Consider the following 24,261-nt stretch of genomic DNA (forward strand, 5'->3'; position numbering starts at 1 on the left):
GCCTGTTTTGACACAGCTAAACACTTTTGATTCTTAGAATTTTTCTTAACTGTGAAACATGGGTAGGGCACTGAAACATGCATTTTTATATTTTTGCTCCTTATGAACCAGATAACACATGAGATGCAATGAAATTTTCCTAGATGTCAATTTTTAATTCTCTTATCTTGAAGCATGGAAGTAAATGGTTGCTAGATTTGTAGACATGCTGGTTTTGGTAGCGATTGCATCTTATGTGGGATGTATCTGGTCTTTTATTATTTGTTTTATAGTGTCATTTCAATGTAATGTGCTGTTCTTTGTGTCTTTGTTGTCTCTTTTTTTTCTTTGTCCCCCCAACAGCATTTTGTCCCGCACAGGGAAGAAGGAGAATCAAGATGCCTCCAATTTGACAGTGCCCATGACCATGTGTCTTTTTCCTGTGCCATTCCCACTCACCCCATCTCTAAGACCACAGGTCAGTTCCATCAACCCTACTGTTACTCGCTCCCTCCTTTACAGCGTCCTGCGAGATGCTCCATCTGAACGTGGCCAGCAAAGTCGTGATGCTCAGTTATCAGACTACCCATCTTTGGACTATCAAGGACTTTACGTGACACTGGTGACACTACTGGATCTAGTTCCCTTGCTACAACATGGGCAACATGGTAAGCAGGCCCTTGAATGATGCCAGTGCTGTGAATCCATGAGTGGTGCATATATCCAGTGGAAGAGATGGGCCTAAACTGACCTGGATCTGGATTTCAAATCTCCTGGGATGCATTTATATCCAAGTGTTCTGTTTGACTTTCTCAAATAAAGGATTTTTTTTTGCATAATGTGGATTTGGGTTTGAATTCTGAGGTTGTCTGATTTTTAGTGATGTGCTGGTGGTATGTAACTAAAATACAACTGTATGTAACAAAAATTACACAGATGGGTGTAAAAATACCCAGATTTTTAACTTGAATCTGCTGAGATAACTTCAGTCTGTCTTTTTGGGGTGGGTCTCTTAAAAATGCACAGAGAGCTTGCAAATGTGTATCTGGCCTATAAGAAATGCACAGATTGAGTGTTCTGGTGAAGGTCCATCTCTACACAGAATATAGTATATATCTATTTGAAGAAAAAACTACAGTAATTGTGCTTTGAGATGGCTTAAAAATACTCCTGTGTAAAATAGATAGCAACATTTCTGTCTGACTAAGAGAAAAACAATATTGTCTTATGTTTTAAATTAGCTACAAGTGGTTTTGTGACTGTGTTGTATTTGTATTGTTTTCCTTAAGTTCTGCTCTGCATCTGTCTGACTTGGTAACCTGTTAGCCTTTCCTACTGGGATTCGGTAGCCCAGTATTCTCCCTATGTATTAGCCAATATTAATTTCCACTGTGGTATCATGATGCATTACTTACATAGTTCACTATGGGAAGATGGTTTTCTATCTGATAATGCTGCTGAAATTCTTCAGGAGGAAAATTGTTTCTGTTAAGTGCTGAATTCCCTTTGAGCTGGCAGTAGTATGTTTGAATCCAAGACTGCTGTACTAGGAAATGGTATGATGCCCCAAAAGCAGGGCCTTTAGCAAGATACAGGCTTGTTTACTTAACTTAAATTCTTAGAAATGGTGGAGTTAATTATCAAAAAATCTTTTCCTAAATAGATAACATGGTGATGATTAACAATCAGTGGAGACCTGTAAAGAACAAATGACATTGGGCAGTTTAAACTTTTTTTTTATGGCAACACGGTGGCTCACCTTGAGTGGTTTTCCTGTCCCTAGTCACATTTTTGTTGCTGTGCCATTTTACACCAAAAGGCAATCCTGGGACATGATCCCCACTTGAGTAAGGAAAACACTCTAGGAGTTATTACCAGTGGCTTAGCAGCTGGAAGGGTATAACAGTAGGAACTCTTACAGGACGCTCTGCTGGGTCTAGTGTTACTAAATAGTTTAACTTTTTTACTTAGCTGATAGAATTTGGATTTACAAGTGTTATCAAAATGGTTGCTAGCATGTGCTTTGTGTGAGAGATATATGATTCAAGTAATTGTGGCAAGTTGCATTCTGTTTTGAAGTGTCTCCACAGGAGAAATGTAAAATACTCTGCTTAAGAGGGAAGTTAAAGGAAATAGAGGCAATACCAGTTTGGAAGCTGTACTGCAGAGAGCTCTGGGTGTTAACAGTAGATCAGAGACCATAACTCACTAACTATAAATATTATTCTAGCAATGTGTAAACATTTTTTTAATGTATGAGGCACCCAAAGCATTATGTTTATTATTCTAACAGCCCTAGTAAAGCCTCAGATGGAGTAAAATTTTCAGATATGTCTATCTAGCTTCAAGAAAAACATGTAGTATTTGTGAAGAGTCCAGGAAAAAAACACAAGAATGATTTGAGGTCTCTCTCATGTGAACAGTGAGAGAAAACAAAAAATTTGGTTTATCTAGATTAGAGAAAAATGGAAGGGAGATGTGATTATCATATGAAAATATGTAAAGGTTGCTGTGAGGAGAAATAAACTTAACCAATCTATTTGTGGTTAGAGTTGATCAGGAAGTTACACACTTAAATAACAGCAATGGAAATTTTTTTAATGAAAAAGATTTTTTTATGATAAGGATGATTAAGCATGAGGATGAATTGACAGGAGAAGGAGTGAACTGTCTTGCAGGTTTTTAAGAACATTTTAGATAAATATGTGCCAGGAGTAATTTGGTTGACTCATGCCTGGGGCAAGGGGAGATGTCTTGCTGTTTTGTATGGTTTTGTGTGCGGAGAATCAAATTTTGCAGTACAACTTGTTGTTTATTTCTTCCTCAGCTTAGTAATTGATTAAAAAAAATATATATTTTTTTATCAGAACAGTCGGTGTTGTTTGGGTAAGTACAGCTGCTGTGCAAGGCAATCCTGAGCTTTGGCCTGATCAGGTAGTAAAAGAGTGGATTTAGCTGGTGGATTTGTATTGCAGGAGGGTGGATATGTATTGCAGGAGGAGCACTCTGTAGCACTGAGGGTCTCATTAGACTCTTGCATAGAAGGCTGGCCAGAACCACTGAAGTGGGCTGCCACTTTTAATTTTTGCTTTGACCCAGGATGTTTACAGCTACAGATCTCTCTGTGCTTTACAGAGACAGTTTTAAATCACACCAGTTGTACAGCTGAGACTGAAGGCCTCTGTATGTACTTAAGGCTGGGGAATAATTAACAAATGCAGGAGAAATGTTCATACTCAGGCTTCACTGAGTGCTGTAACCTTTATCAGAGGGTTTTGGGCACCAGCTCACTTTCTCATTTGGGAGAGAGTATAAAGATTATTCCACAATGCCCAGATACACAATAAACTATGCCTTCCCTTTGTATCTAAAATGTTGCACAGTTATTAAGTATCCTTTCCAAAGAGTTACAATATGTTTAATTAGAATAAGTACAGAAAATCTTGATAAATATTCCTGTCCTTTTAAGCTCTGGCCACTTTTAGCCTCAGTGGTTTCCCTGGAAATCAAGATCTGTAGTTTAATCGCATGTGGTTTGAAAAATGCAATGACACTTCCTGTAGTCAATATATGTGAGGTATTTTGCAGAATTCTTGAGGGTAATTAAGATAAAGTTCTTATTTTATTATGACTGATAAAGACTAGAATGATTTTTGCAAAATCTGGCCTTCAATACATGTGCTTTTCAAATTCTGATTCTACTAACATCTCTGCTTGAATTCAAGCCATTGTACATTAATCACCATATTATTAATATCTCACTGATTTTAACTGAGTATTTTATAGGCTGTAGCTTTCATATTCCCTTCAGACTCTTTGGAGCAGTGTTCAACAGCTGTTTCCCTCTGTTTAGGAGGGACTTAAAAATAGAGGGTGAACTCACTTGTCTACAGTGATTATCTTTCCAAATTACTTTGAGAGGAAAGCTGGAGTTAAAATATTATTAATTATTTTAGTTTTGTACATAGAAAGTACATAGTCATAATTACATTTTCATTATAATGATTCTATATTTCTTTCATTTTATTCAACAGATCTTGGCCAATCAATTTTTTACACTACTACATGCTTACTTCCCTTTCTCAGTGATGATATTTTGAGTACTTTACCCTATACAATGATTTCAACATTAGCCACCTTTCCTCCATTTCTGCACAAGGATATTATAGAGTATCTCAGCACATCTTTTCTGCCTATGGCTATATGTAAGTAGAACTCATTCTAGTATTGTTCTGTCTTGGCACATAACAGTATCAGACTGTACAAGTCAAAATTTGGTCTGTCGTAGAATTGTAATGGAACATCAACCTCCTTACAAATATAAAATAATGTGACTGTTTTCAAAGTGAAATAGCTCTATTATTTTTGTTTATTGATTGCACTGTGTTTTGGTGTGAATTCTTCCTTCCTTTAAAGTGTGATGTTTGTTTAAGAAATCACTGTTTTCAGACTCATAGAACTTTTCAGTGCCAGCAGTGGGAGTTGTGAATACAGAATCAATGGGCAAACTGCTCCTGAAATAATAGATGCAATAGCAGCATGCATAATTTTTGCATCTGGACTATATCTGGATGTATGAGTATGATTTTTCTCAATGTGATGATGCTGTGGTGAATTTCTGGTTTTCTCCTTCTCTGTCTTCTTGTCACTTTCTAAGTTCTATACTAAATGACTGTGCCTGCAATGTCTCCTATGCATAGAAGTTAGGACTGGATCTCATGGTCCTTGCCTTTTTTCCTCCTCTTTCTTTTTACTCCCCCTCTGTGAAGATGTCACGTGGTTACTTAACATCGTATTCCTTGCTCAGTGTGGATCTTGAGGCATGTTCTGAATGCTTGTCCATGAACCTGACAAAAAGCTTGATGGGACTTACCAGTAATGAGAAATGTAACCATTTTCTGCAGAGAGAATCATTAGGGTCAATATTAGGTCACTTTTAACCAACAAGCCTTTTACTGTGTGTGACCAAACGCTGGAACAGCTTTCCAGAGCAGTTGCAGATTCTCCATCCTAGCAGATGCTCAAAACACAATTTGCCCTGGATGTCTGCTCTAGTGCCTTTGAGCAGAGGGATTGGCCAAGATGATCTCCAGAGGTCCCTTTTAACATCAGCCATTCTGTGATTTTGTGAGAATGTCCTTCTTTACCTCTATATTCCCGATCTTTGTGGAAAAATGTGAACAACTTTTATACAAAGGTCAAAACTAATGTCATTTAAGCATGCAGAAGATGCTGAAAGAAGTATAGTCCAGTGTTTCGAGATAAAATTGAATACAAATTTATCATGCGTATTTTCTGACCAGTCAATGATCTTGGAAGAGTCCTCTAACTCTCCTGGACCTCAGTTTTCTCATGTAAAATATTAATTTTTAGTACAACATAATGAGGTTTTCTCTATTAATTTTGACACATTTAATGACAGTGTGCAAATCAAAAGTGCTAAGATATATTTCATATGAATGTGTAATAAGTACTCTGTGTTAAGAACAGAATTTTGCATTAAACAACTCTTTTTCCCACTGCTGTAACCTGTTAAAGAACAGCTGAAGATGGTGACTTATCCTGTCTGTCCTCAGATCTGTAGAACTATACCTCAGAATAACTTGCTGAGTCGAATGCTTGGTTTACTTAAATAGATGCTGTTCCCCAACTGCCCCTGATAGAGATTGCATCCTTGCATTTGCATTTGTCATGCTGGCTTTCTTCTCTATGTGTTTTGGTGAGATTTCTGTATGAAACCAGTCTGCTGCTTTTTAAATTTACTAATCTAGTACTGTGTCCTACTTTTTTGCTGATGGCTATATTTAATTGCCCAGTTAGAGCTGCCGAGTATTTTTCAATTTAAATACATAAAAATACACCTTTCTGTAATACTTTGGGGGCAATTATTTGTGTGGATAATATTAAAAAATAAATGAGTGGAGTGCAGTGAAGAGATCTATAGTAATCTTGGGTCATGTGGAGAACAGAAAGGGAGAAATTCTCCATTTTCTCTCTTCTCTCCATCATTTCTATTTGAGTGTTCTTTTAATTAGTCTCCTTGTCTTTCCCTGCTGGGAATTATATGCTCCTTTGCAAGGCAAGTGCAGAACCTTTCCTTCCCTTAGCCTTTAGTTCTGATTCAAACCAAAAGGGAGGATGCAAGAGATTGTCTAAGCAGTTGGAGAGCCAGATGGGAGGGATGAAAACAGCTCACTGAGCTGGTAGCTACAGTTCTGTGCTTCTATCCCAAATGCTTGGTATTTGGGTCCTGGCAGCCAGGCTTGGGGAAGTGCTGTGAGGGTGGAAAGATACTTGTGACATCTCTGTGTAGGAGCTTGCCTTCAAAGCCATGTTGCCATGTGAAAGTTCTGCAGGGTTTTTCCAAATATATGCCATTTAATAGTAACCACTTCATGGTTCCAGGAGGAACTCCAGCCACTTCCTGTGTGAGGTAAAAGATACTGAGGTAAAAGACAGTCAGTGCTGCTGTTCATCATTATCTCAGGACAGGTCACATAACCATGGGACTGATGTTTCTGGTCTGCAGCCACAACTTGAGCTCTCAGCAGATCCTACAATCCAAGGCCTAGGTGCACTTGGCTGTACAAGTGATGTTGTTTTGACCAGTCTGGAGGTTCTGAAGGAGAGGGCCTGAGAAGGCAACTGGTTGATGCAGTTTTAGGAACGAAGTCACACTGATCTGGAAAACCAGGAGCACGTCTATGCTCTGTAGATCAATGCCTAGGCATCTTTCTCTTCCACTTTTTTTTTTTTTTTTTTATTTTCATGACATGGCTCCTTAGGAATTTTATCTGCATGAGCTGGAATCAGTTACATGCTATTCTCACCTGATTTTCCTATTACAATAGAAAATTTATTTATTTTTTCCTCTCTTTTAAGTGGGATCTTCAAAACGAGAAGGTGTTCCAGCACATGTCAATCTGTCTGCATCATCAATGCTGATGATTGCAATGCAGTACACATCAAACCCAGGTATGTGTAAACATGCAACATGGTATCATTCATTCTGAAACTATCAGTCAGGAAGTATTGTCAAATGCAATCAGAAAAGTTTTCATTGTGGGAAAAAACTGTGTTGTTTTCCAGCACAGTATGAAAATTATTTATTTTAGTCAAAACTGAGATTTCAGAACATCATTCTGGAAATAATCCTTATGTAGGTAAGAGATCTCTTTGTGATGGAGAAATAGGATTTGGTCCAGGATTGGAGACTCTGATCTACTCACGTTTGACATCAGAATAAAGTACTGATATATATAATGTCAGTGTTGGAGAGAAATACCACTTACCTTGACTACAGAAATTAATTGTAACTGTTTTATACTATGATTCAAATATCACTGAATTCACAACTGGTACGGTTTTTCTAAAGAAGGCAGGTAATTCTGGCTGCAGGCTTAATGGAAACTATAATGAAGTTAAATGTAATTAGGAGTATCTAAACAAAAGTGAGGCAGTCCCTGTTTAACCATTGGGATCACATAACCAAGTTGAAACACTATTTAACCCCAGTGAGCTGTTACATTGCATAATCATCAGCTGTCAACTATCTCCTGTCTTGTGAGGATGGGTAAGATGGTGTGTGTGGAGGAACCCCACACTGCATTGTGTGAGGAGTGTCACATCAGCCTGACTTGATTCACACAGGTAAATAAAAGCAGAACACCATTTCTAAAAGCTGCTTGCAGAAGTCAGGTTTTCTTTCATTAAATGTTCTGTCTTTGTTTTTCTGTGATTTCTGTGTTCAAATTGTGTCAGAGAACAAGTTGCCCTGTGGTTTTTGGGAAGTCAGACATGTAAAGTTGTTCACTTGGCTCTCATGTTTGTTTGATACAGAGTGGCTCCTATAGCCTCTTGTATATGTGGGAATGATCTATTGTTAATGTGACTTCCATTGCTGCCTCAAGGTGAATGACAAGATACCCATTTACACTGTGACACAGGGACAAAGTTCTAGTGAATCAGCAGGTATTTTTCATCTGGATGTGTTTGAAAAAGATCTCCATTGCTGTGCAAAAAGCTGTACCCTCATGGTAATCTTCTTCCTGCATTTTTGTCAGAAAGAAGTTACTAATATTCGGTTTCTTATATTTTGTGATCACTCTTGGGGCATTGATTCTTTAGCAAGCCCTTTAAAATAAAAATATTTGAATAAAGCATAGAGTTCTGGATGGACAAAGCAAAGCCAATCAGCTGATTATGTAACTTCTGTAGCCTGAGTTTCCATGTCCATGTTAAGTCTGTACTGTCTTTTCTCTCTCAGTGTATCACTGCCAATTATTGGAATGTCTCATGAAATATAAGCAAGAAGTGTGGAAAGTAAGTTTATGATCATATATACTTTGTGGAAATGACTGTGCTTGGGTAGTAATAAAAGCCAGATGGCTTGAAATTGAACTGACTGTATGCCAAGAAATTGTAAATGATCTTTATATCCAGTCCTTCCTCTGGATTATGGAGAGGAAGGTCACTCTAATTTTTAGTTTACAGAGGCAGTTCCGTGTTTTATAGAAACGAGCTCTGTTTCCTAAGTACTATGTGGTTGTGGCTCCAGTGAGTGGAAATTTTAATAATGAGCAAGCTTCTCAGTTCATGTGGGACTGGACTTTTATGAGAGCTATTTGTGAGTATTGTTGTCTGAGTCTGCTCTGAATCTGGTTGATTTATCTGTATTTCACCTCTTTGCTCCGTGACTAGACAGAGAATTCATTTTGCTCTGTTAGTGCACTGTGGGATGGGTGGTTGCTGTTGCATGCTCTGATCAAACTCAGAAGCATTCAAGTTGGTCATCTAATCTGTCTCTAAGAGCATACGAAGGAAGCTGGGGCATGAAATGTGTTAATTTTGTGTGTTCAGCTGTCTTTGAACAGAAGTGCGATATATTGAATTGCAATGTGTTACCTTGCAAAAATGAACATTTTGTACATGTCTTTCCTTAGGATTTGCTATATGTAATAGCCTATGGACCATCTCAAGTTAAACCTCCAGCAGTACAAATGTTATTTCACTATTGGCCCAATTTAAAACCCCCTGGGGCAATCAGTGAGTACAGAGGACTTCAGTACACAGGTCAGTGCAGCTGGCTTTGTATAGGCCAAAATAAATAAATTATGAGAAGTGTTAAAGTCACATTTTTACAGTTCTATGATGTATTTGACACTTTTTGTTTGATAAATTTTACATTCATAACAATATGCAATATCCATTTATCTGCATTTTCAAAACATGTCATGAAAAATAGAAACTCAGATCATAGCTAGTAAATATGTTGTCTTCATCACAATATTAATTAAACCTGAATAGGAGAAGAAATAACTATCATGTTTGTAACAAATAGCCTGTGAAACTGCTGCCTGGGCCTCCCAACAGATCTGGTTTATGTTCCTTTCAATTATTGCTTTGGTTGCTTTTGTTGTGTCAGCTGCTAACAGTGCTGCTGTTGCTAAGACTTCTTATCTGGCTGTTACTGTCAAAAAAAGTCATGTGATGTCAGGTGCAGTTAGTACAAAGGATAAGTTCTCAAGGTTGGTTATAGGATGAAAATGGGGGACAAAGTCCAGAGTGCAGCTGGAGTAGGGTCATGGTACAAAGTCCTCTGTCTGCCAGACTGCCCAGAGATACTGATGGGATAGTGCTGCTACAGGGGTGACTGTCCAGCAGCAACTCATTGCTTTTCCTGCTTGTCTGTCTCAACCTGTTTCAAACAATCTCTGTCATATGATGTAGATTTTGTTCACTTTTAAAATTTCTGGACCAGAATGTGACATTTTAAATTATGAAAATGAAGGGTTGGAAGAAACCTTAGAAGACCCCTAGACCAACTCAAGTGCAGCCTTAATGTTCCCAGTAGAACCTGTCTGATCTGTTCCAAAACCTTCCATTGAAGGGTTGATAAATTTTCTTGACTATTTAGAAAAAAGAATTCTTCATGTGCTGCTCTGCATCACTTTTTCCATGCAAGCAGGTCTGTAAACTAATCATGATAGTATTCTTTTTGAGCTGTTACTAGTACTGGATAGGTGGGGCTTTAACCCTTATTTGTAAGTTTTCTGTTAATATACCCCAGAATGGGATGAGTATTATCTGCATTTGCATGCTATTTTGACCTGGGGGCATCCTGTAGAGCATCCAAGTGATGCCATTTGAGCATCCCTTTGTTGTTTACTTCTTGCCATTACACAGCCAAGGCTCCTTCTGTCACTGGACTATATTTTTCCTTTGTCCCAGCTGTGTTTTCATTTTGTCTGGGAAAGTAACTGAATTTACTCAGCTACTCCAACCATCTTGCTTCTGGAGTGGAAGGATAGTCAATTATTTCAAGATGCTGGTGAGATCGAGTCTGCAACAGGAATGTCTGTGTCTTACTTTTTCCATTTTCTTACTGAATCCATGGCTCATTTAATTATACTGCAAATAAGTCAGGCAGGTATGTTCAAGGTTGTTTATTGTAATTATTGAGCTTCATGAGGAATGGCTATTTGTATCATACTCATATTTGTATAGTACTTAGTACAAGAGGCTCTTGTTCTCAATTGAGACTGCTAGACAGAAAGAATATAAATATCTCTTCTCATTTATTAATCAGCCATGTTTTGGTTTTGCAGCCTGGAATCCTATTCACTGCCAGCACATTGAATGCCATAATGCGATTAACAAACCTGCTGTGAAGGTACTGCTCTTCCTTTAGGGGCCAAACCTGCCTCTCTGGGACAGGGGAGGTTGTACTTTTACCCCCGTCATGAGCTGTGGTGGTGTGTAGGTGACCAAAGCAGGTGCTAAGGGAGCAGCAAAGCCTGTTGGCACCAAGGGGGGCACACCTTTGGGAATATGTTCTTTGGCTGCCTCAAGCAAGATGAGGTTTTTCCTGAAACTACTGTGGGAAATCTTGAAATTAAACATGGTGATGGTTGTAGAGTACTTTATAAGATTCTAAGTTGACTACTGGCTAATCCATGTAAATGTTTTCCTGAACACACACATATATGTGTATAAATATGTGCACAAATATTACTATATGCAGGAAACATTGCTTCAATTCTGTAGGTACATGTTCACCTTGATATCTTGATTGAGCTCATACAATGCACCTACTTTGGTTATGATCCTTTGCTTGGAATGTGTCCTAAAGCAAATAGCAACAAAGCTTTGGTTACCTTTTCTGCAGCCCTCTTTGAGGAAGGTAAATTTTATCTTTACTGTTTACAGGCATAGTAAAAATGAAAAAGCTTTGACCAGGCTCACAGAGCAATTTGATAGCAGAGGCAAGAACAGCAGCCCAAGTCCAGTACTGCAGTTAGGTGTAGTGATTAATTAATTTGTATCTAGTTAAATATGTAGGTACAACCAATTTTGCTGGCATCGATTTGTATACTAATATAATTTCTTTAGTCAAAGAGTTCTGCTGTGAGCCTTTCCCACAGGCTGTGCTAGGACATAGTGATGGCACTTACCTCGAAAGTCCTGCAAGGGACCACCTTCCTGCCCACTCCAGTCATTCTCAATGATTCCTCTCTCACAGAAAAAATGTTGAAAGGTGCTTATTGTGGTGGTCACTAGATTCAGGCTGATAACACAGTAGAATAAAATATTTAAAAAGTACAGTTTCAAGCTTTGCAGATTAAGTACCTGCATATTTTTGATTGATCTGTTAGCCTAATTTTGACAGAACCAGTTTTGATCAGTCATCACTCAGAAAAATGCAGCCTGTTGTGTCCTAAGTAGATTATTTGGTTAACAAAGATGAGAAACTGACATTTAAAGAGGTATTTGTCTTTATTTATAAAATCTTGCACTCCAGTGGAGTAAGAGTGATCAGAATGGTTAAGATGTAGTGTACGCACACTACTGTTCAGTGTTTCCTTTGTAGTACAAAACACTTGAACAAATGTGTATGGAACTGGCTCTTAACTGTAACTGTTTTCTGTAATTGACTTATGTGGAAGGATAAAAGCTAATGCAAGACAGTCTGGACCTATGTTGCCAAGGGAACTGTGAGTCTTTGTTCTGTCACTGCAGTTGTGCTCTATACTTGAAAACTGTGACGACTGAAAATTAGATTTTGCTGGAAGAGGCATTTTTGAGATAGAAAAATCTAGACCTTTCCATTACCTTGTCCTAAACAATGTATCCTCTAAGTGCTGTCTTTTTAGGGACAAAATAGTAGCAGTGTATAGTGAATATGTGATGTGAGTATATAGCAAAAGGTACTTATCTTTCAGCAAGTGATAATATTGGTACTGCAATATTGGTACTGTCCTATTATTTACAGGCTCTCAGATCCCTATCTTTGTTAGAAATAGTTTGAGAGTACACCACATGCTGAGTATTTTCTTTCATTACTAAATGCTCTTAACACATATCAAAGCTGTGTTACATTTTATGTTGTAACATTAACATATTGTACTTTTTCAGCAAGCTTCAATGAACGGAGATGTTAATCCTTTTCCTTCTCCGTGTTTCAGATGTGCATTGACCCATCCCTGTCTGTGGCTTTGGGTGATAAGCCACCTCCCCTATATCTTTGTGAAGAATGCAGCCAAAGAATTGCAGGGTAGGTTAACCAAGAGCTGGAAAATTATAAATATTGTCAGACTTCATAACTCTGAAGTTTTGCCTTTTTGGAGTATGATTTGCATATAATTCGTATAGGTAAACCTGTTGAAATGTATGGAGCACACTGCCACTCAATATGAATAAGGATTACAGATATTTACATGATCGGCATTTGCACCTACCTTTAAACAGAGCTTTTAATTTGACATCTCTGAAAAAAATAGATACTGTGGGATGCATTGACTATGATAGGGAAACCTCATTAATGCTCATGAAACCTCATTATGCTTATAAAACGTTTTTTATCCTCATCTATTAGTTGTCATTTAAAACCAAACATTCCAGTGAAATTTCTTTTACAGAGCTTTCACTAATGTTTTGTAACATGTATTTCAGATTAGTCTCTAAGATATAGCATGGAGCAGCAGAGATCAAAGAAATTGATCCAGGATTGGCCAGTACTTGGTATAAATGTACCCTGAAATAAAATAACCTCACTTTGTTTTCATTTTTGGTTGTCTTTTTTACCTTTCAATTGCTACTTTTGTTTGCATTAATATACAAAGTTTACTGATACTTACAGTCAGTGCCTGTCCTTACTTCAAATGGACAAGGTTACAGGTAGTTCAGAACCTAAAGGAGTGTTTTTCTCCTCAGTTTCAGACAACTGTAAATCATACTGGCTGTGGGAAAAGCAATTACATCTCACCTTAGGTTTTTAAGTCATCATTGAGTTAAAGCAGGAAAAAGTAATTGACTAAAGCAGGAAAAAGTAATTGAATTTGGTAGAAGCACACCTTCTAAGGACACACAGAGAAAACAATACTGGTACTTTGGTTTCTTTTCTACATTCATCTGCTATTCTTCACTACCATTTCTTAGCTGTCAGACTTTCAGAGGACACTCTCTTTTAATTTGATAAATTTAGATCTCAAAAGTAATTTTGAAAACCTTGAACATGGTGACCAACATCATCAAAGCGATAATTTATGGTAAGACAGCACAACCAAGAGATGTTATGTAAAGCAGTCTGCAATTTATAAAATTGCATTTGAAAAAAAGCAGCTTCAGAATAATGGCATTCCTACCACATTGATTTATCTAAATTTCCTCTGTACAAAAATAAATCCGTGTATATATATATATATATATGTATATATATATATATATATATATGTATAAAAAGAAAGCTAATTATATATACATTTTACAGGGATCACAGTGAATGGTTGATTGATGTTCTTCTGCCACAAGGTAAGAGATATTTTAAGGGTAGGTACAAACTGATCATAATTGTACAAAACTATGCTGATATTTCTCCATACTGCATTACTTAAACTGCTGCATTCTGTTCAAAAGTGTTGCCTTTTTTTTTAATTTAAAGTAGTTTGTATTTAATGCTGCTTAATGTCCTTAAAGTACTATGAAGAATTGACTAATCCTCTATCTGAAATACTATGCAACTCTTTATGTGTGAGGAAACAGAAACAATTGAACAGATTTTCAAATCTTGACACATTCACAATTGGAGCCAAGTTTTTGAAAAGTACTTGTGTCCCACAGTGCTGTCCAAAAAATGGGGCAAAAATCTTCCAGTAACCTGGATCTGATTTGAAAGCCTTAAAAGCTGCTGAAAATCTGTAACACGAGACTGCAAAGGATATCAAAAAAGGACATAAAATATTTTTTGGTGATCCAGTCATTGATCCAATCATTGTTCTTTGGCCAGTGAGAAAACCTGATATTTTGTTATCTACTAGAATGCAGACAAACCATGTTGACAGACTAGTCAGCATATCATCTGAAATAACCCTTCCAGGGATAGAATGAAGACACTGCTTCTCTCTTTGCTTTGCAAACTGAAAATTCTTAAGCAGTTGAGATTTTCTTGCTGTCTGCTTTTCATTGAAATGTTACCCAGATAAAGAATGTTTTATTTACTTAAGAGAAGCACATCTTCTTAATCAGCCCCTTAAACTTACTGAATCATATGTTGCCAGGGCAACAGATCAAATAGCTACTGCTTACAGGTTGAATCTGCAAACATTTCACTCTGAAATTATGGGCCAGACATAGTGGCTGCTTTGGCATTGTTCATCCATATTCACTATTTTTTTATGCCAAGAGCTTTCACAAGCAGTGTAGGCCCACCTGAGCCATGTCTCCTGCATCATGCCACAGTTGTGTGTACAAGGTGTGCTTTTACAAGTCTGCCTGTGGGGCAGGAGCACAAGCAGAAGGTGGAGGGGTTGCAGAGCACACCACACTTAATGCACTTAAGGCTGTTATTGCATTTCAAAGTAGAAATTGGCCTAAGTGTACAGTGTCCTAACTTCTGCAGGCTTAGGGGTTTCAGTGGTACCTGGAAACACAAGTTTAGCCCAGAGACTTCCTTGCAGGATGTTCATTTTCCCCTGGCTGCCGTAGTAAACCACAAAGATCGTCACTTTGTGTTCATGTTTTGTATGCCTTCCCCTTACAGCTGAAATTTCTGCTATATGTCAGAAGAAGGTAAGATTCAGCCATTTGTGTGATGGGGCATGATTTGATGTTGTGTGTAATGTCATTCCATCACTGTATAGTGCTTTCTTCTTTGTACCATTCCAAAATCTCACAATTTATCCATGAATGCATTTATTGGGGAATGGAAAAAATTCAGCAGCAGGTTTCTTTTTGTTAAAACTGACAATGTTGATTTGAGTTGTAGGTTTTAGTTTAAGTGGCAATTAGTAAAGCAATCCAATTATGCAGTTGAGCTCTGTTTGTATTCTATAACTCTGCTTTATGAAGAGGATAGAACAAGAGATGAATTTTAAATTTAAGTGTTTATGTATCTTCTCATGTCCTTGAAGTCTTGGATTGATCTTAAATTGGGCAAAAATCAAACTGTAAAATATGTATTTTTAAAAATACGTGGACTAAAAATCTTTAGTGCTTGGCTCTGAAAAGGTTGCTGACAAAAAGAATCTGCTTGCAGTACATATCAGCTAATGTGTTTTGATAAGGTTTTTATAGCAAGGGATACAGTGTACAACATATTCCAGTTCTCATGTGGCAAAGAAAACTTCTCTGTTGGGCTGGATTACTAGGTGGCAGAAATTTCAGGTGCTTATTTCAAAGGCTTGTACAGTTTCCTATGATAAGGCAGATCCTTACATAGCATAATCTGTGGCATGGTGGCACCATTTTTTTGCCCTCCTAAGGATCTACCTGTTGCTGCTTGTAACTTAAAAAGACCTTCTGAAGCATAAGCAGGTGTTAAAAGAAATACTGTAAAATTTAGAGGTTGCTCCGAGTCAGGAGGTTGAGGTTGATGATTTAAATGTCAGTTTGGTGTTTCAGAAGAAAAGCAAATGTGACATTGAAGTCCAGACTCAGAATTTAGTCCTGAGCTTGTCTTTCTGGAAGGTCAGTGATGTTTGGCATCAGGAGGCTGCGCACAGTTGTGCTTAGACAGAGCGATTTTGGAAATTGCCAGCACTTGAGCCAGCTCCCTGGTGCTGGCTCTCATCCCTGTTTTCGGTTCCATTTCCCGATAACCTGTGGCCTGACAAACCCTTTGTTATTTCCCAGAACTGCAGCTCCCACGTCAGAAGAGCGGTTGTCACGTGCTTCTCGGCGGGCTGCTGCGGCCGCCACGGCAACCGGCCCGTGCGCTACTGCAAGAGGTGCCACTCCAACCACCACAGCGAGCTGGGGGCGGCCGCGGAGACCCACCTGTACCAGACCTCGCCGCCCCCCATCAACACCCGCGAGTGCGGCGCCGAGGAGCTGGTGTGCACCGTGGAGGCTGTCATCAGGTAATGTGTGTGAGCAGGACCAGGCCTGGGTGTCCATATTGCAGCTCGTGTGCACCGTGGAGGCTGTCATCAGGTAGTGTGTGTGAGCAGGACCAGGCCTTGGTGTCCATATTGAGAGGAGCTCATGTGCACCGTGGAGGCTGTCGTTAGGTAATGTGAGCTGTGGGTACATGAGACAGGATCAGGCCTTGCTGTCCATATTGCCTGCAGATCTGGTGGATGGCACAGGTGGATTTTAGTTTCACTGGGATAATTGGGGAGCAGACATATTGAATATGAGCCAGCAGTGTGCCTTGGTGGCCAAGAAGGCCAATGGCATCCTGGCCTGTGTCAGGAATTGTGTGGCCAGCAGGAACAGGGATGTCATTCTTCCCCTGTACTCAGCACTGGTGAGGCCACACCGTGAGTGCTGTGTCCAGTTCTGGGCCCCTCAGTTTGGGAAGGACATTGAGATGCTCAAGCGCATCCAGAGGGAGGCAACAAGGCTGGTGAGGGGCTTGGAGCACAAGTCCTACAAGGAATGTTTGAAGGAGTTGGGGTTGTTTAGCCTGGAGAAGAGGAGACTTAGAGATGAACTTATTGCTCTCTACGACTTCCTGAAGGGAGGTTGTAGGCAGGTGAGAGTTGGTCTCTTTCACCAGGCAGCAACTGACAGAACAGGAGGACACAGTTCTCAAGCTACATCAGGGAAGATATAGGTTGGATATTAGGAAAAAATTTTTCACCAAAAGAATAATAAAGTACTGGAATGCTCTTCCCAGGGAGGTGGTAGAATCACCATTTCTGGATGTGTTTAGAAAAAGACTAGACATGGCACTTGATGCTATAGACTAGTTGAGGTGTAAGGCATAGGTTGGACTGGATGATCTTAGAGGACTCTTCCAACCTCGTTATTCTGTGATTCTGTGAGTGTTGTCCTGATGAGGAAGGCAGCCTGGAATCCTAGAATTTGATGTTACTTTGTTTCAGGAAAGTGATGACATGATATGGTTTAACATCTAGTTACTCTTGATTAGATTCCTGTATCCACTGCAGGAAAGGTGCATTCACCGACCACAGGTTTGTTTTATAGCTTGCTGAAAGAAGCAGAGTTTCATGCAGAGCAGAGGGAGCATGAGCTCAACCGAAGGAGGCAGATGGGCCTCTCCTCTTCCCATCACTCCCTGGATAACACAGACTTTGATAATAAAGATGATGACAAGCATGACCAACGCCTCCTGAGCCAGTTTGGAATATGGTTCTTGGTAAGAAATTCTTGCTTTCTTCTCTGTTCGTGGTTGCCTCCCCTTTGGTTTCTGAAGTCTGTTTTGCCTCTATTTTTTCCCACACTTCTTGGCTCTAATTGGAGACTTATTCTGAATTGTAAGCAAGAATTTTTCCTGTGAAGCTGTCAGACTTGGAGATTTCATAACTAGTTTGGGTGGAGCTGATGACTGTCTCTGAGTCTGCTACAAAGTATATAACAGAATTATTCACTCTGTTTTTTAATTGAGTTCTGTTTTCTTCTGTTCACAAGTGCCCCCTGGTGAGCAGCATTTTTTTAATTTTAAAAGGCAGTCCCCTAAAAATTAATTTTTCCCCTTCCAGTTTTCAACATCACTTTCTGGAAACAGAGCTTTCTCTCTTACCTCTGAATAGGCAGGAGGATTGTTAGTGGGATGTTGTTCCTTCCTGCAGTCAGCTTGATCAAGTTGTGTCAGTCAGTCTACTCCATTCACCTGGTGTGAATGACAGAATGAAGCCCTGGGTTCTAGCCCTACAGCAGCTACCAGAGATTATTCCAAAACAGCAGGATTGCTCCTGGCTAGGTCATGAGCAGGCCAGGCTGCAGCCTCACAGATCCTCAGAAACTGCATTCTGCAGTTCTTCTTAAGGAGAATCCTTTTCCTCAGGGTCTTTCCAAGGCACCTTTCCTCTCAGGCTCTCTCTTCAGTCACCCGGTGACAGGTGAGCAAATAGCAGGACCCTCATCCATTGTCTAAACAGAGGTAGGATCTCTGGATGGCAGGGTGGTAGGTGTGGAGTTCCATAGTGCCAAAAGAGCTGCTCTGCAGTTTCAAGGAACTACATTAATAAACTTTATATTCTGCTGACATCTTGTGGGTTTTGTTGTTTAACGTTGTTTTAGAAGTAAAGACATCTCTTTTTTTTTTTTTTTTTATTGTGCCATGTACATTTATTCTGTATTAAATAATGTTTTATAAAGACTAAAGGTCTATATTTCCAGAAGTAGAATTAAGTGCAAACAGAGCAGGTCATGTTTCACTGTACATGCCTCATCCCTCATATTCAAAGTGTATCTTTGTGTGGTGGGGAGGAAGAACTCACTGTCTCCATTCTATTCCTCTAAAATCTCTTGGTCTCTCTGTAGTGGGTATTGACAGAGATGACCTCACAGGTTGTGAGAAATCTTGGGTTGCTGTTTTCCTCCATAAAATGACTATCTTTCATGGAGAAACTGGATAAGGAGTCAAGAGTTCCTTTTAAAAAGGCTGCCAGCTGATACTGCCTTTGAGTTAATGCTCAGCTGAGCCAAGCACTAGGAAGAAAACACCTGAGCTTCAACCTGCAATGAAGTAGAAGACTTTACTTTGAATTGACAAGAGGGTTGATAGCTGTCTCAGCTCAAGAAAAATCATGGAGGAAAAACCAATGGGTTCTGGTTTCTCTGGGAAGGAGATCTGTCAGTTTTTTTCTCCAGATATGACACAAACATTGCTCTGTTGTTCACATGCTGCCAGGCAGTGGTCACCAGTTTCAGGTTGCCAAGTGCTGAGGGTGCAGTTTTCACTAGGAAATGACAATGAGCTGTTTGGTGGCTAAAGGAGCTGTTTGGTGGCTGAAGGAGCTGTTTGGTGGCTAAAGGAGCTTCTCAATTCTCCTGTCGTCCGTTCTTTGCATTCAGTGCAGCAACCTGATTTGAAACTTTGTCTCCTGTACCCAGAGGGTGCCAAGAGCTCAAACATCGGGTAATTAATGGCTTAGCAGTGTGCTGGCCTGTGACCTGGGGTAGAAACTTGGTCTCAGATTTGTTACAGCTTTGCAGTCCAGGTATCATTTTAGATAGTTTGGAGAAGGGGTGACAAATGTTAATCATTATGTGGGAATTTCTGAGGACTTAGAACTCATATTCATGCCCCAAATGAAGACAAAAATTCAAGATTGGAATCTTTTTGCAAAGTAAAGATCACTTATTACATTAGGTAGGCATTTTCTTTCAGAATTTTTGAAGTTCTTGATTTGACTTGTCTTTTTATCTGGTACATCTTATATGTGTGTGTGTATGTATTGCATATATTTTACTAGATTTACAATACCTTCTGAAATTAAAAGTAATTTTGAAGTTCAAACCAAAAAGTTTGTCAAAGCACTCTATACTGATTTTTTTCAGTGTTGAAAGTAAACAAAAAATTCAGTGCCTGTTTTTTTTCCCCATTTTATTGTTATTTTCTGGTTAGGAAATGTTTTGTCAATTGTCCTGTACCAACCTCTACTTAAAACTGATCATTTCATTTGTCTCATATGTAATCTGCATCCTCATAACTCTGACAATATGCAAAATCTAGTAAATCAAAAATTTCCCCCCTTTAATTCTAGAAATGAAAGTTGGTTTGCGTTTCTCTCTTCCAGGTGAGCCTTTGCACTCCCAGTGAGAATACACCCACAGAGAGTTTGGCAAGGCTGGTCAGCATGGTGTTCCAGTGGTTTCACTCTACAGCTTACATGATGGATGATGAAGTTGGTAGCCTGGTTGAGAAGCTGAAGCCCCAGTTTGTTACCAAGTGGCTGAAGACTGTTTGTGATGTCAGGTTTGATGTCATGGTTATGTGCCTCCTGCCCAAGCCAATGGAGTTTGCCAGGGTAAGAATGATTTATCTGAAGGCTCCCTTATTTGCTGCAGAGATTAAGGTCTTAAGTAAAATCACCTTTTCTTTCCCAGCTCTGACAAGACAAAGAAATCTCAGTAGTAGAGGGAGCACTGGAAATTGGGAATTTTTCTGTCACAGACATGTTTTATGAAAAGTCCTCTTCTAAGGATTTTTTCTCCTGAGAAGCTGAGAGGCCTCAGGAACAAAATCTAAACAATGACTATCTGCTGCTGTGGACTGCAACAGGTGGATCTGTGATTGGTCTCATGTGATTGTTTCTAATTAATGGCCAATCACAGTCCAGCTGTCCAGACTGTCTCGATCAGTCACAAGCCTTTTGTTATCATTCCTTTTCTATTCTTAGCTAGCCTTCTGATGAAATACTTTCTTCTATTCTTTTAGTTTTAATATAATATATATAATAAAATAATAAATCAAGCCTTCTGAAACATGGAGTCAACATTCTCATCTCTTCCCTCATCCTAAGTCCCCTGTGAACACCACCACATTTTTCCTTTTCACAGCATTTCTAGTTTTACTTTGTTAGAAAGTAGGCATTTTTTACAATGATGTGAAGGCAGTTTGGAAGAATATTATAGGTATTGAAAGATACTGTACATTTTTGATAGCAGCACATTTCCATTGTGCTGCTGAAGTACCCAAACACGTATTTGCTAAAAGGTATCTTTTGCCTACTCCCAGATGTAAGAAACATCCTTTAGTGATGTTTCTTTGTTCTTTGCATACTTCATCTCTGCAGCTGTGAATTAAGGTTTTTGAAATCACACAGTTGTTACTGAAGGGAACTCTGGGAACACTGATGCTAACTTCAGAGACCTAATTTGAGTGACTCAATTAGGATCCCAGTCTGCCATGGTTTGCCTTGTTGCTGATGGAGAGAGAGACTTACCTGGAAGGTTATCCAGGGTGCCTAAGTGCAACCATTGGTACAGCCACTTCTAAGAAGAGTCATTCTTTCTGTCCATTAGTTATGAAGCAGAACTCACCACTTAATCATGCTTTTGTAAGAACTTTTTTTTTCTGAGAGTCTCATGTAAAATGTCCAGAGGACATGTTGGGCTTGGTTCCTAAAATTAAGTGGCTAGACTTGGAAGAGCCATAAAGACTTTGTGTGATGTATTACATCATCAGACATGAACTGTGCATTGTGAGTTTTTCCTGATGTAATGTATGGGATTTGCTGTACATGTGCAGACCAGCATGGATATATTTTACTCAGTAACCATTGCTGCTGGGACACTTAGTAGGTCAGCTGAGGCACACTGAGAGGTGAATGGATGCTTCAAATGTTAGAAACTGAACAAAAGAGACCATGGCTTTGAGGTTAAGGGGTGAAGGAAGGACTGAAGCTCATGCTGTAATCTCTTGCAGTTTTTTTTCTTGGATCCAGCCCTTCTTTTCAGTTTTTTTGCCCCCTACAGCAATACTTAAGACTGGACCAAAAACTTGCCAGATTTGCAAGACTTCACTAGAACATGAAGACAAATAGCCATGAAATTAGCTGTGATGAATGAAGGAAAAATAGTTTTCTGGCTGAGATTACCAGTAATTGCTGCCAAAACAGCAGGCATCTCTAGAGCCATTAGTCAGGAACAGCAGATGTGAGCTGAGGTCAGTTAGAATAATTAATCTCTGTATGCCAATTACTTATATACTTAGAAACATATTTTTTTGCTTCTATCACTGGGAACCTTTGTTCAAAAAACCCTGAACTAACACCCATGAAAGAACACCTTGTACAGACCAAGATTTTCAGAATAAAGACCCAGTACTGTAAAAAGTTTCCCAGAGTAAAAAATTGATGTTGCAAGTTTGACCAAATAAATCTGTGCCTTTTTGAGAATTGTAAATAATAATACACTGAATCATGCCCTGGAAGTGAGCAAACTTCATTTAAGTCTTGGACAAGGCTTTTGTGGACTGTCAGTGAAATTAAAGAGGAAAAAACAATGCAGCTCCATGGCTGAATTCTAAATTCTGCCTTGAAGTTATTAACGATCACCTCCAAAAATTTTCTGGCTGCAACACACTGAGCAAATTTGTGATAGTGAGCAAGTTACAGGGACTAGAAATGTTGTTCGTTGTGGTATTCACATTCTCTGAAAAAAAATTCTTCACCCAGGGTTTTTCTCCTGGGAAGCTGAAAGGCAGCGAGAGGCCTCAGAGAAAAGGAAAACAATTCTTATCTCATTTGCTTCTCCTGTGTTGTGCTCGTGTGGAATGTGTTTGGAGATTGTTTACCCAAGGTGATTGTTTGATTGGACTCCAGTGTGAGTTGTTTTGACTCATTGGCCAATTAGGGCCAAGCTGTGCCAGGACTCTGGAAAAAGTCACGAGTTTTCATTATTATCTTTTTAACATGCAGTAAGTATCTTTTCTGTATTCTATGGTATAGTATAGTATTCCTTAATAAAATACAGTATAATGAAGTAATAAATTAGCCTTCTGATAAGATGGAGTCAGATGCATCATTCTCTCTCCTCATTGGTGGACCTGCATTTACAATAGTTCATCAGTATGGTTTTTTGAAATACCCACAGGTTGGTGGATACTGGGACAAATCATGTAGTGCTGTAACCCAGTTAAAAGAAGGGCTGAATCGAATCCTTTGCTTGATTCCATACAATGTGATAAACCAGTCGGTGTGGGAGTGTATCATGCCAGAGTGGCTGGAAGCTATAAGGACAGAAGTGCCCGATAACCAACTGAAAGAGTTTTGGGAAGTTCTGAGGTATGTAGGCATATGTTGGAATCATTCTGGTTTTGCATATGTTTGTTGAGGGTTTTAGCATTGTAAGATGGTGACAACTAATTAAAATGTCTGTGTGTGCAATAGGCAGTAGTGAGTGAATGCTTTGGATTTGTTTTTGTATCTTACATTTAAAGGATTTAAGTTTGGGAAAGTTTTCTTTTATTGCCCCCCATATCTTTGAGTCAAGAGCCAGCTACATGAATTCTTGTTTGATGTGAGCAATGCATATTTTTAGAAATTTTTAGAAAGCTGGTCCTTCCTGAAGCATGTTGGAAGGACCATCTTTCTCCTCCTTTCCAGTTGATGAGAAATGGTGGGGATTAGTAGAGCTGTATTTGTTTAGCTGATACCTTTCCCTTTGAGCAAAGGAAACACCAGAATAAGATCGGTGGTGGAATCATAATTTTACGTCTAGTTTATGACTTTGATGGTAAAACTTCACATTGCCTTTTAACTGATGACGGGGCTCTGAAACTGACTGTAAGTTCATATTTGTAGGTATTGCTGTAAACTTTTTTTAGTGCAAACATGGAATAATGGACTAGTGAGATGAGAAGTTTTCCAAATTTTGCATTGGATGTTGGAAAAGATATTGCTTCAAATGAAACTGGACATATGTGATATGAATTCTTAAGGTGCATCACCAAATTGAGAGATGGCCTTGTATAGTCAGGACAGGTGGTATCAGCAGCCTAGCTCAGCTCCCGTGGAGGGTGAGGCTGCAAGTAAGATTAGCTTCCTACCAGTTTTTTGTTCTATCTCACACAGTGTATGCCATGCTAACTTAGTGATGCTACATTTTTGTTCTGTTTTTCAGCAAAATGTTTGACACTGAGCTCTGTCCTCTCCCTTTCTCCTTGGAGGAGATGTTTGGATTTATTAGCTGTCGATTCACAGGGTATCCATCTTCTGTGCAAGAGCAGGCTTTGCTCTGGCTGCATGTAAGTGTCCTTGCTTGACAAGTCATGCTGAAACAGCTGATAATTTTGAAAAAGAATCTGCTTTTCTGAAGTTGATGCACCCCTTCTGCCCTTTGTTTAGCTCCACAATATAAGGATGGTTGGTAGACAGACCCTGAGTGTTGTTTGCCAACCCATCATGAGCAATAGCTTAGCTGACAAGGTGGGAAGCAGTCAAAGGTTGCATTTGGTAATCTTGGGGGTCTTTTGTAACCTAAATGATTTTGTGATTCTTTAAAAATGGAAGCCTGGGAATTTCTTTAACCTTTTTTAAAGAAAACCTTTGTTGTCGGTTGAGTCTTTAGGACCATTCAGCTGGCTGACTT

The 24,261-nt window shown here is 39.1% G+C and overlaps 1 protein-coding gene across 11 annotated transcripts in view; it reads left to right on the plus strand.

Moving 5' to 3' along the window:
• The window catches only part of UNC79 (unc-79 homolog, NALCN channel complex subunit), a 107,898-nt gene that overhangs the window by 10,641 nt on the left and 72,996 nt on the right, over positions 1 to 24,261 (plus strand). For 9 of the 11 annotated variants that reach the window (XM_054276462.1, XM_054276469.1, XM_054276463.1 and 6 more), the window contains 14 exons: positions 343 to 647; positions 4,014 to 4,184; positions 6,862 to 6,954; positions 8,246 to 8,301; positions 8,922 to 9,051; positions 10,587 to 10,651; positions 12,444 to 12,532; positions 13,748 to 13,788; positions 15,017 to 15,045; positions 16,108 to 16,334; positions 17,407 to 17,578; positions 19,965 to 20,195; positions 22,765 to 22,955; positions 23,794 to 23,917. In XM_054276462.1, the coding sequence (XP_054132437.1) occupies positions 343 to 647; positions 4,014 to 4,184; positions 6,862 to 6,954; positions 8,246 to 8,301; positions 8,922 to 9,051; positions 10,587 to 10,651; positions 12,444 to 12,532; positions 13,748 to 13,788; positions 15,017 to 15,045; positions 16,108 to 16,334; positions 17,407 to 17,578; positions 19,965 to 20,195; positions 22,765 to 22,955; positions 23,794 to 23,917 (1,924 nt within the window). Of the gene's footprint in view, positions 1 to 342; positions 648 to 4,013; positions 4,185 to 6,861; positions 6,955 to 8,245; positions 8,302 to 8,322; positions 8,606 to 8,921; positions 9,052 to 10,586; positions 10,652 to 12,443; positions 12,533 to 13,747; positions 13,789 to 15,016; positions 15,046 to 16,107; positions 16,335 to 17,406; positions 17,579 to 19,964; positions 20,196 to 22,764; positions 22,956 to 23,793; positions 23,918 to 24,261 lie in introns of those variants that run through there. The other 2 variants (XM_054276466.1, XM_054276468.1) reach the window with 2 other exon arrangements.

Source organism: Melozone crissalis, unplaced genomic scaffold, assembly GCF_028551555.1.
Source record: "Melozone crissalis strain CALT ecotype California unplaced genomic scaffold, PUWL_Pcris_2 ptg000018l_1, whole genome shotgun sequence".
Lineage (NCBI taxonomy): Eukaryota > Metazoa > Chordata > Aves > Passeriformes > Passerellidae > Melozone > Melozone crissalis.